Source organism: Clupea harengus, chromosome 13 (genome assembly GCF_900700415.2).
Source record: "Clupea harengus chromosome 13, Ch_v2.0.2, whole genome shotgun sequence".
NCBI classification, from domain to species: domain Eukaryota; kingdom Metazoa; phylum Chordata; class Actinopteri; order Clupeiformes; family Clupeidae; genus Clupea; species Clupea harengus.
Genome location: NC_045164.1, coordinates 4,178,106 through 4,191,065, shown reverse-complemented (window position 1 = coordinate 4,191,065; position 12,960 = coordinate 4,178,106). Strand labels below are relative to the sequence as shown.

The window sequence follows — 12,960 nt, the reverse complement described above, 5'->3', positions numbered from 1 at the left end:
AACTGGTAGGTGCTACTGCAATGAAACCCATGCCGTTTACAGTAACAGTAGTCTTTACACCAAAGAGAAGAGATCTAATCTGACCAAAAAGACATTACTTCCGTGTGCGTTTGTTGCATATTATAATCCATTGCTGATGAGAGCCATGTGCAGCTGTCTTTACCGCTAGAGCCTGACCCCCATACTGGTAAAGCCTGTATGAAACTGCATTTATCAGATCGGTGGTCATAGTTTTTAGAATACCAGTCCACTGAATACCAGTCCACTTTTTCACAGATTTGCCAATTGTGTCTGTTGTGACCGCTAGCTGATACTGCTCTCCAAATATGACCCAGTGGGAGAGAAGGACAGGGATATGCTTGAGGTGAAAAGAAAGAAGGGGGGGGATGGGAGAGTGGGAGATGTGTCCACAGCACAGTCTCTGCTTTGGCTGGGAGCTCACTGCCACCATGTGGAGCAGAGTTTCCTGAAGCGTACACACACACACACACACACACACACACACACACACACACACGCGCATACGCACACGCACACACACACACGTGTGCATACACGCTTACGCTCCTGCATACACTCTTGCAGCATAATCCCAGCTCAGTGCTTTAACCTCCAGTGTCCTAGATTCAGCTGTCTAGAATTTAATGCTCCCCAGTCCAATGGTGCAATTAACCTGTTAATCCCCTCAACTGTTTATAAATCCGCCTCATGAGCAAGAGGCATTTCACAATGACTCAGCTCAGGCAGAAAGAGTTGCTTTAAACTGCTTAAGCCAAGCAGAGCTGTGGCCCATTCATTCACTGGGTTGCTTTTTGGCTCTGCGTACTCACACACTCCCAGGATGCCGTGCGTCAGCAAGATTTGGGAAGGGGGTGGTGGTCTTTGTTTGTTTGTTTTGTGTGTTTGTTTTTGGATAAATATCGCAAAGTTACTTAAAATCGAATGCCTGAAACCGCTCCATCAGCGTTGGAAGAAGAAAGCTTTGGAGTCCTCTGGGGACGACTGTACCAACAGAAAACTTAAAAAAAAAAAAGTGAAATAAAATCATTAAGATGGATGAAGTCGCCCAATATCCATCTGTTGTTATTTGGCACTGGGAAGCATTTGTGAGCAAGATGAACATCTGTTTTGTCATCTAGATATCGTTGGATTATTGTGAGTCCTGCACAAAAAAGAGATTATCTCTATGTGACATATATATGTGTATTGATCTAAAGCTAGCTTTGATTCTTGTATGGAAATTCATGTATTTGTATATGGAAGGAAATGGAACATACATTTTGGTTAGAGGCTGATATTTGGTGCATTCCATGGGTTTCTCTTGCCTCAGAAAGGCTTAAGTGATTACTTAAATAGTTCCCTCATCTGCTTTTTTCCTCTAACTGCCTTTGAGTGACTAAATAAAATCAAATAAAGTTGTATGTAGCATCACCACAATCAGCGTGGGCAATGGTTAGACATTTGTAAAAAAAAAAAAAAAAAACAATATTAGAAACATAATAGCATACCAGTGTAAACAACAAGTGGATGCTATCAAGATTAGTCATAGAGTCACTAAATCAGAATGCTGTGTTGTGCGTTTTCTTGTTATTTTTGCAAATTGTGACAACAGACATATGGTTAGATGCCAACACTCTGGCAATCATAATAAGAACAGTAACAGGCACTACACGTGAACGTAAAACGGGGAAGAGTGTTTGGATATGTTGGATACGTTAAAAAATAATGGACACTGGAGGAAATTGCCTCACCCACATATCAAGATAACTCCGCTCCAGCTATCGCTTACAGACACTTCTTTACCATTTTAACCATGTGGATAAGACATGCTCAGTGATTTCATTCACCAGTAATGGCAGATTGCGTTCGCTTGTGGCAGTTTAGTCGGGCAGTGTCAGTCACACGGGACAATGTCTAGACGATTGTTACAAACAGTCTTTAAATGCCTTCTGCATTAGACATGTTCTACTGAAATCCCCCTAAGGTACCAGAATGAATTTGTACCGAAGCCGTGAAGTTGTTTTAAAGCCTATTATAAAGCAGACTGAAGTAACCTCCTGCGTATGTTTGTTCCAGGTGCTTGTGCACCCTAGGCTGGACGGGGTCAGACTGCGGCGAGGACATAAACGAGTGCGACTCGGCGCCCTGCCTGAACGGAGCGCGCTGCGTCCAGTCCGAGGTCCCTGGGGAGTTCTCCTGCACCTGCCCCCCGTTCTTCACCGGCCCTCTGTGCAGGGTGCCCTTTGACCCCTGTGACCCCCAGCACAGCCCCTGCCGGCACAACTCCACCTGCCTCACTCGACCAGATGGCACGACCTCCTGCAACTGCCTGGCTGGTGAGAGCTGAATGAATTGCGACCATCATACCGATTCAGGTCATCACATGATGCTTTACTTTACGGGCAGGACTCTTTTTATCAAAGCAGTTTCAAGCCACTGTCGAGAGAATCACAATCACTACAGAGCCAGACATCAGTGCGAGGCCTTAATGCTGATTTATAGTTGTATGTAGGGTATACACAGAGCTTACACCGTAGCCTACCAAAGTGGCCTATGCCTTTGTGACCATTTATACTTGTGCTGGTGTGTCTTTGTCACTCTGCAATCACACTGCCAAAACACTAGTTGGAATAAATACACAAAGATGGAGGACCAAACTCCGTAGACGATTGTGTTTGTATATACATGTAATGTCTTTGGCTTTTCTTCGCTTGAATGTTTTAAAAAGTTACAGAGAAATAGACATTGTACTCTCTGATAACCCTGTTTACATTAGTAAGCTGCTACCCACAAAGTAGAGAGGTTTCTAGTGAAGTTAAACACCGTCAGCAACTGAGTGATGGTTGTTGACCTGTCAGTCCTGCTATAATGTCTGTGTTGGCAAAGGCATCATCAGCACACCCCAAAATGTCTGGTAAGCGGACAAATTACAGTTGTTGGGGTTTATGTCCCTGTGACGTGTAGTTATATTTCTGTGGCGGTGCGCATCAGGCTACGGCGTAGGCTACAGCGTAGGGTACGCTGCTACATATGGGGTAGATTCTACACAGAAGTATAAATCGGGATTAAATTAATCTTTAATCTCATTTTCTTTACCACTGTCTCACAGCACTAACCATATGAATAGGGTAAAGGAGCCCTGTAAACACTATAGGAATTTGTCGCTACAGTTTCTAATACTAGGTATGTTGACACAAGATTATGAATTTGTTCGCCTACGCACCATTTACCCTTACACAAACCTTAAACCCACTCCTACACTCAATAGTAGCCTCTTGAGGTAATCATTTCTGAGGAGACTTTTTGCCAGTGTGGGTTATTGCTGGATTGTTTCCTTGCCACACATTCTGCTACATGTAGGCAGAGTCATATCTGCAGTGCAGTAGAGCGTATGGAAATGAACAATCAATTGCATTCTTCAGGTAACATTGGGGTTATCAACCTCTCACGCATACCACACACTAAAATAGCCCACCTTCTAGAATGTGCTACAGTGCACGGCATGCTTGTGTGCGTGTACTGCACCGCCGGAGCTCTCTCCAGCAGTATCTGTCTCCCTAAGCTGCACTGGACAAGGAATGATCAATGGCGCGCGGCGCCCGAGTCAGAATGACCTGTGGTTGGTGCAGAGCACTGCCGCTGAATAGTGACTCTCCCTCTGCAGCCCAGTGTTTTGTCTGATTCTGATTTCTCCTCAGAGAAATAAATCGTGACGCCCGCGCCATGGCACAAGTTTCAACTATTTCATTAAATCATGGCTACAGGTACCCAACGGAGGTGGCGGCGACACTTCTGATTAATGGGGAATGTGTGCCATAACAATGGGGCCCCGGCATTCTCCTCTCCCTCTCTCTTGCAGTGGAGAGGCTCGCCACTATCTCTTCCTTTTCTTCCGCCTGATCTCATGTGGTGTGGCACTGTGTGGAGACGAGATCTTATCAAATTGCCGGGCAATTGCAAGTCCCCTGGAGATATCATTTTCACTCTGATTCCATGCTTTGGTAACCGGCGTATAATTCGTCGTATGGCGAGTTTTGGCAAAGTACCGACTGAGAGCTTTGAATGAAACAGGTATCTATATGCAACTTCAGGACCGTTGAGAGGTCAGTCAGGGAGGTGTGTGGTTCCCCCTGTGGTGTCTTCATTCAGGATGCTAACTGTCGTGTGATTGGCTCACTATTGATTCTTAAAGAGTTGCCAATGACCCCTTCTAGGCCCCTGAGGTGACTGAAGTTTTTTAAATGGGTTGTTACTTAACTGTGGTGAGAATTGTAGCACCGTGCAAAACGCTAAGCTAACTAACCTCTTTTCCCCGCTTTTTTGATGCTTCCTTCCCTTTTATTTTGAGTAACCTCCTGCATGATGAAGCTCAGGCAGTGTGTTCTTGTGCCGCAGGTCTGTTTGAATGAGGATTGCTGGAATGGGAGGACCGGGTTGATTACTGTAGAAGTTTTGTGTGTGTGTGTGTGTGTGTGTGTGCGCACGCAACTGTGTGTTGTAACCAGTGAGTGTATCAGCAAGGAAATGAAAAGAATGTGTGTGCAATTTAAAAATAGCGTTCGCTGGCAAGCCGCATAAGACTTCCCTCAGAGAGGAATGGGAAATTAGCCGGAGCTGCATACATTACCGTTGAGAGGCTGTGCGTGGGCTCACTCGTCTCTCTCTCTCTCTCTCTCTTACTTTTCTGTTCCCTCTCTCTTCTTCCTCTCTTTCCCTCTCGGTCTCCTTAGTGCAGTCTGTCTGACTCACGGCTTTTCACTCTGCAGATCTACCATCCACATGGGGGGCAGCATGGCGGAAGTGCAGTAGCACTGAATGACTGGCATTCTGATGCCGGGCCAAGAGACCTCCAGACATATGATTTACGGCTGCAGCAGTGTGTTTTTTATTTTTTTTTGCGACAAAACAGCAGATATCCCACCCATCACTCGCCGAGCCTAATTGAATTAGGATTCGTTGGCTGCTTCCAGAGCGCCAGATTCCAGAGATTTACCGCCGAGGGCCAAATGCCCCCCCTCCCCACCATATCATCACCACCCCCCTCCCTACAATCCTCCTCTACCCCCCTCCGTCTCCAACATCCTTACAGCAAACATTATTAAGATTAACTGTTTGTTAAATCAACACCACTTCATGCCGCCATCCATACAAATTTATAGTATAAACCTTATTACTTTTTAATCAGGGTGATTCGTCGATCGAGACGCGTGACACTGGAATGAACCTCACTGCCTCCCTCTCCTGCTACCCACCCCCCCACCCCCCCTGCTGCTCACGAGACATGGAGATATGAAGTGATGGCACATAGCATCGTGGGAAAAGGTCCAGCATTCGTCCAACTTTACAGTTATTCTGTACGCCGCATACGTTCATTCAGCGTTCGTCCGACTTCGTTATTGTTCGTCTGTACGCCACGTCCCCCTTGCTCAGCTCATTCCGTTGTTTGCGAAGCTTCGTGTTTGCTGGCGGCTGCTTGTCGTCTTTTGTAACATGGCAGAGTAGCCGGAGTGAAGCTCACCTGAAGGCGCTCATGGGTGAAAAATTGCTTGTGTCATATTATTCCTGAATAGCAAAGGGAAGGAGGAGGAAATGGAGTGTGGGTGGTGGGGGTGGGGGTGGGGGTGGGGGTGGGAAGTGACCGAGTGGGAGACGCTGTCCTTAACAGAGCTGATGCCTGTTGAAGCAACACATTTGACGCTGACGGAGATTAAAGGAGACACAAGGGCTCTTTGACTCTGTTTGTTTTCTCTCCAGCCCCCCCCCCCCATCTCAGAATGGTGCTTAAGCATTTATTGACACCAGGGGTAGACTCTCTCTCCGTCTTTCCTTCTCATTCTCTCTCTGCCTCTCTCTCTCTCTCTCGCTCTGTAAACACCTTTGCATATATTGCCGTGCACCATCCTTGTAATATCCAATATCTGTTGTAATATAATGTGCAATATAGAGGAGAAATGTTTTCAATTTGTCCAGCAGATCCCTGTCTCTTGCCTCTCCCTCTCTTTACTGGGCCACAGATGACGGGTTGCCTTCCTGTGGCCTCACGGGGAGCGATTCGGTCCAAGGGCCATCAGTATTACCTGGGAAACAGAATCATCGTAAACAGCAAAATGAGATGTATGCTGCGAGCCTCTGAGAAATCATTTGGAGGAATTGTTTCATCTATTCCCTGTACATCTGTAAGCAGTGCCATGTTGCAGCTCAGTGATAGACCATCCTCTAAATATGAGGCCAGGGAATTGTATGTATTCTGTACGTCTATATAAAAAATCAAGGAGCAGCTGTTACTTGCAAAAGTAGGTAAAGATAATATATTAGAAAGAAGCAGGTAAAGATTACATTAATCTATCAATTATATTCATATGCAGGTGTGAATATTTTGCTAACAAATGGACCAACAGAAGTCTATTGAACATGCATAGTTGGTCTTTTAAAATATATTTACAGCAATTATACGTGAGCTTTAGACCTTTGTTGGGCCATTTTAATAAGCAAAAGGCTTCACTCAGAGTCCTCGCTCATTGCAGCTGTTTGTTTGTGTGTTTCTCTGTTTATTGACATAGTCAGCCCACATATGACTGTGAATGTCACAGGGTTCATGAAACATTCTGGTCCAAGTCAGCTGCAGCCCACACATGATCAAACGACTTTTGCTGGTCGATAACAAACAAAACGCACAATAAAAAAAAGAAAGTTCTAAAAAGTACGAGTAAGTGCTCTTCCTCCAGGTATAAATATTATTCCATGGCTTTCCCTGGGGTTGGAAAGTGGTAAGGTCGGAATATCTCTCTAAAAAGCATAGATCAAGCTGAATGCTCTCCATTTATGTGAGAGCAATATATAATGGATTTCCTTATTAAACATATATTTGGACTGATTCAGTTAGCAAAACATCTAGCAAATGTACCCCGCCTTCAGATAGATATTGATTGTCTGAATTACATACAAAATTAGTATTGCCATGTTGCCTACAACTAATGCAAAGGTTGAATTTAGTATCACTGACGTTTTAACTAGAAGGCTGGGCTGATTAACACTGATATGCATTTGCGAGTTCTTCCGAGGTTATATTAATGTTCTTCAAACTAATGTTAGCTCTCTGACCCACATATCATACAGTTCGCATAACTCCTTGGTCTGACACTTAATAATGCTTCTAGCCCTGAGCACTGTCTCAAGAGGATAAAGCACATCTCAGCAGGAGGCAATGAGTGGATTAGTTGTTGCCAAGAAATTATATATTAAATTACTCCGTGCTCCACATCGTGTTCCAGTGACTTACATCCTAACATTGGTGTCTTTAACATTAATCTCCTTTTAGTGTTTTGATGAATCATTTGTGATTTATTTGTACATTAGACTACAGAGGAGGAGGATGATTTATTCATGCATTAGACAGCAGAAATATTACTCGATGTTACAGGTTGTGCTCGTCTTAAAGGTCATGATTAATGTTGAGAGGTCGAATGTGCTCATATTTAGTGTAGACAGAGCGCAGTGAATGTTTTTTTACTTTTATTCCTCCTAATGGATTTTGTAACGTATTTGTAGTCGTGTAGCATGCTGGTTGGCTATGCATGTGAATGCCACAATATTCATTTGAAAGTACAATGACCGAAAAAAAGCAGCAGCATTCCTCACCTCATCAGCAGGTGCCTTGATTCCTGCCCTTTCTTTAAATGCCATGGCAGCCCGCTTCCAATTTAGACACTGCAACTAGAGGTAAATGAGGTCCTAAAGGCATAGACTGAGCTAGTCCTTTATTTATTCACCCACTCATCTGCCATGGGTTTGATGTGGGTTAGCTTTACACTTGTGAAAAAAGAAAAACCCTCACACTTGCTTCTGTTGACGGGCCTCATTCTGACACAATCACCTGGCTTGACAGGACTATGGCAGAGGAGTTCTTTCTGCTATCGACTCGACCTCCATCCAAGCTTTGCCCTTTCGCCACCACCATGAGTTAGCAGGACCTTAGCCCTCCCCCTCTGTGCCTGGGTTTGTGTCGGGGCTCCTGTCGGACAGTCATGCACGAATCTCCTCTCAGCCTTTGAAAACTCTGGCACATGTGCTTTCTTCCTGCCCTTTCCCTTACCCACAGCAGCTGGGAAACCAGTCTCTCTTTTTCTTTTCTTGCTCTTTTTTTTCCCATGTTTCAGTCTGCATGACTGACCTGAAAGGTGATGTTGTGCAGATTTATTCCACACTATTCCCATGCATCCTCGGCCGGTGTGCAATGCATCAGTTAGCCAACAACTTCTGCGTTCCATGCTGGGCAAAATTGGAAGGGTTCCACCGATGCCATTAACTTCAGGTTTAAAGCCGTAAATCCCTTTCACTGTTAAAAGGCTCCATTTTCACGGTACGTGGTGCTGCTAAAATATATGGTTTTACCTGAAACTTCTGGCAGCGTTGTAGAATTGCGGTACTGCCGCTGTATTTAAATGTTGTAGAAAGTCAAAAATGTCTGCACAGTTATTGAAGAATGTTTTTTTTTTGGTAATAAAATGTCATCAGTGTTTGTGACATTTACAGGATTGCTATCTTATTCACTGTCGCAACAAAAATATGCTTAACCTCTTGTATTTAGAAGAAAAAACATCTGGCTAAAATAGATGCACCACATAGAACTGTCTGACTGCGTTTTTTTGCAATGTTTAATTGATTCATTAATTGATTTGTACAGTAAATCACTCCATGCTGTTAACTGTTTGGTACTGGGACTGAATAACAAAACTACTAGTGGCCATTACACTTGCACTCGCATGTCATTCTGTCAAATGTCTTTTTTCTGTCTTTTGTTTCGCTTTCATCTAGTTGATGCTTTTATGGCACACAGTAGTTGTAAACTCAGACTCAATTCCATTCGGTGCAATGAAAGTTAGTCAGCAAATGCATTAAATCGCTGCACCTATCAATTGTGATGCCTTTAATTTTGCACTTCAGTAATGAAAGTCATGTGCAATGGTGACGGCCTCAACTAATATAGTATGGTATTCCACTGTGGTTGTTGACACACATACAGTACAACTTAATTCATTGCTACCTCTCTGCAAAGGAAGCCTTGACATTTTAACAAGCCGTGTTCCCCAAGGCCAATTGGCTCAGCTGCCAAGCCTGTGTGTGTACATGTGCATACTGTAAAAAAAAAAACATCATGCTTTCTTCAGGGAGTTTGACATCACACTTCAGAGCTACCTGGGCTACATGCATAACAGTCTCTGCCTCCTTCTGCTCGCTGTGTCTCATACATAATATAACAGAATAGACAGTACTGTACGAGGATGCATCAGATGCACTATGGAGGACCGCTTTAGATTCCATACTGCTATCACTAAATTACATTAATAAGCATTTTAGAGCGGCTAGTGCTGCCATGACCAGCGCTCTGGGAGTGTCTGGGTCAATGCTACTCAAAACTCATGCTGCTCGTTGAATTGATGCATCAAACATAGCATCAAATTCTGTCCAAAACAATAAAAGGCTTCTAAAATCGTTGAAACTGGCCACTGCTTAAGTTTACGTGCTGCATCAGGAGCATCCTTTTGTTATCCACAGGGCATCATGGCTACTTTGTTCTGATGAGCATTTTTTCCCAGTGCCAGTTAGATTAATGATCACAGTGATCAAGGCTAATTACCTGAAGGCCATTGCGTAAGTCTTGGATGCATAAATCAAGGTTATTTTTTGCAATCACTTAATAATAGGAATATGTGTACCTCACCTTGATTCATTTATCTAGCGAGCTAATGAACCATAGGTTTTAAGTGAAAAATAAGGTGTGTAAATCTGGGCTGGCCTGGTGAGGCTCACATTGACCTAATATAGCGAGTCATTTGCAGTGATTAAAGCATTCACAGTGACTCCTGGATGCCTCAGTTAATTGGGGTAATGGAGGTGCAGGCCTGTAAGAAAGAAGCGACCAAAGAAAAATAACTTTCATGCTAGTACTATGGGGGTTTTCCAATCCATAGTGACACAAATCCCCACAAAAATAGTTCATCCCATTACAATCAGTGTAGCATCTTCATGATAACCACAGTACCACCAACACATACGTATTGATGTATATGGAGTTGGTGGGAAAAATCTTTGAACTATAGATAAGAATGGGACCTGTTATGACACAGAACACTTTGGGCGCCATATGTTAGACAATTTCCTGCCTTCATTCCAAAAAAATCCAATAGAAGAAAACAGATCAGCTGTGTTTTATACCAATCAAGGTGTCATCCGAGCAGGAAAGAAAACCCACCAAGTCCTATTTATTTACTCTCCGACAAAACAATATGTCTGGGGGATTTCTCACTCCTCCCTCTGTGACCATGCATCCATGGCGGGATGATGGAACGAGTGTCTGAGCTCGTCATATCTCCCCGCCACACAAACCCCTCACCCTCACCCCCCCCCCCCATGCACACACACACACACACACACACACACACACACACACACACACACACACACACACACACATGCACATACTCCCCTGGTCCACGCCCTGACAGAGAGGAGCCTCCAGTCACTGTTTGGTGGCAGCGGATGCATTACAGTTGACATTCGAAATTGCCCCCGAGGTGCTCCACCAGCGCGGTGACTGACAGCCCGGTCCGGGCGAGACTCTGGAGGTCTGTAATCACCAGATATCTGAGCGCTCCCTCCCTCTAGTGCGGTGGAATGCTTCTCTGGTCACGTAGAGGGAGTCTTTCAGGGCACTGATAGCGTCCCAAGAGTGCACACTTTTGTTTGGATTGAGGGAGGGCTCTACAGGTTGGTGGCCGTGATTGATCAACAAACGCCACGTACGCCACGGATGCCAAGCCGTGTCATTATGTAAAACTACCAGACTAGCAAAGCTATACCAGGTACAAAGAGTACCACGTATTACATCAATCTAAATCATTTGAATCAAATGAAATAAGAATTCATATGTATTGGTCTTATGAATGTATTACCTAGGGTTAGGGTTATTACATTCTTTTCATTCATCTTTTTTTTTTCATTCTCACAGACAATACAGTTTACCGGCAGAGTATAAATAACCGCCAAGATGAGTTCTATTTGAAGAGTATGTCCTCACAATCACTCATGATTAGTATTTGCTTTCAATTCTATGAAAGTCTACCTGATGAGCTTTTCTCTCCGTTATATGGTATAGAGCCACAATATGATTTAAGGCGTCTTCTGCATTTGCAAATTGTAAGGTAGTTGCAGTGTCGGCTTTGGTAATTACCGTACATGGCGCTACCACACTATGTATAATGTTTTGATTACGATTTCAGCATGCATGTTTCATGTTTTTTTTTTTTTTTATCTCTCAAGAGATGTAGTTGGAAAGAGTTCAATGTCGCGCATGACAACAAGTTGCATATGATACTTGCTGCAGTTGCATCTGCCTAACTGTGCACACAAAAGGGCCACTTGCCACATATCATTTGGTCGTGTGCGACAAGCTCACAGCGGTAGGCTCGAGCTGCGATCACACTTGAAGGGGGAAACCTCCTGACAGACGGAATACTGTATTCAGTCAGATCCAAGTCCCACGCCACCCCCCCATCCCCCGCATCCACCCCCCACCCCCTTCTCTCCCCTCGGCGCCTGCCCCTCAAAAGGACTATAAAGCATCCATGCTGATCGGATCGTCTATGCTATCCCTCACCCCCTAATGAACAAGACTGAAGGAGCTCCTGAACTTAACCTCCTTTTTTCTCTCTCCCCCTTTTCTCTCACGTCTCAACTTAACGAGATCCCCACTCGCACGTCCATATACCACCAGCCTCTCTCCCTGACCGATCTTATTGGACCTGCGCGCTCTCTGTGGACCACCTGCAGGCGCACGGGCCTGTCGGATGAGATATGCCATGGGGGTTACCGTTTCCATTAAGATGGCATTCACAAGGGCCTTTGTTATCATTGATCCTAATGCTTTCAGGATGCGGTGGGACCTGCTGATCCATGACCATCTCATCTATCTTTCAGGTTTTGAGGGAACCCACTGTGAAATTGACATCAACGAGTGTGGCTCAAGTCCATGCCAAAACCAGGGTTATTGTGTGGACGGGATCAACGGTTACACGTAAGGGCAGCGTCAATTCACTTCCACTTCACTGTAAAAATACATATAATAATTGTCTTTAAACAGAACTAATAATGATGACTTTTTATTAATAATAATACCTTTTTGAAAAATTTGAAAAGAGCTATGTACTGGAACAGTAGTGTTATGAAAGCACATGATCACATCATCATTATGTTAAGGTGTCTATGTGCTGTATGCAAGGAACATATATTGAATAAATGATGACTGCAGAAGTATGCTTCTTCTTTGTATATTCTGAGGGTCGAGGCTGATAAGAAAACTAGTCTTGTGATGTTCAGCTTATGTCCTCAGCTCCTAATTACAACTCATAAGCACTTTCCCACACAGAAGCAAAAATTCATGTCCAACCAGATTAAATCTAGCTGCTCCAGGCCCCCTCGTCTTCCTCTGCCATTGTTACCCCTAATGATTTTGATAAGAACTATCGCTAGCTAGCTGATTAATCTCAGACACCTGCTGTGGGTTTGCTTATCGGAGCTCACGAGGCAGGCAAACCTGTTGAAGCTGACCACTGCATTTTTTTAAGGCACTGAATAAGCTTCCCCCCAGTGGAATTCTGTTGTGTTGTGTTTGTGTTGTGCACTCAACAGCCAATTTGCACTGGCCTACAGTGGTCCTGCTGAGGTGGTTGCCTTGACAGTGGGTGTTCCATTGGCAGCACCAATCAGTAGGCTGCACACGGCTAAGCACCTTTCAAGAACAATCTGACGGGACACAGATAGTTCATGAAATGCTGTTCCTAGGGGGGGGAACCATCTGTAAATTTAGATCAGCCAAGTTCCTGTACATAATAAGGTGATCTGTGTGGAGCTTGACTAAATTTGGGGTCTCTGTTCAAAATGCAATTTAGTTCCCTGTCCTTG

The 12,960-nt window shown here is 44.2% G+C and overlaps 1 protein-coding gene across 2 annotated transcripts in view; it reads left to right on the top strand.

Moving 5' to 3' along the window:
* Nucleotides 1-12,960, top strand: part of eys (eyes shut homolog) — a 181,098-nt gene that overhangs the window by 63,846 nt on the left and 104,292 nt on the right. For both annotated transcript variants that reach the window (XM_012816935.3, XM_031578529.2), the window contains 2 exons: nt 2,077-2,336; nt 11,977-12,073. In XM_012816935.3, coding sequence (XP_012672389.2) covers nt 2,077-2,336; nt 11,977-12,073 — 357 coding nt within the window. The remainder of the gene's footprint in view (nt 1-2,076; nt 2,337-11,976; nt 12,074-12,960) is intronic.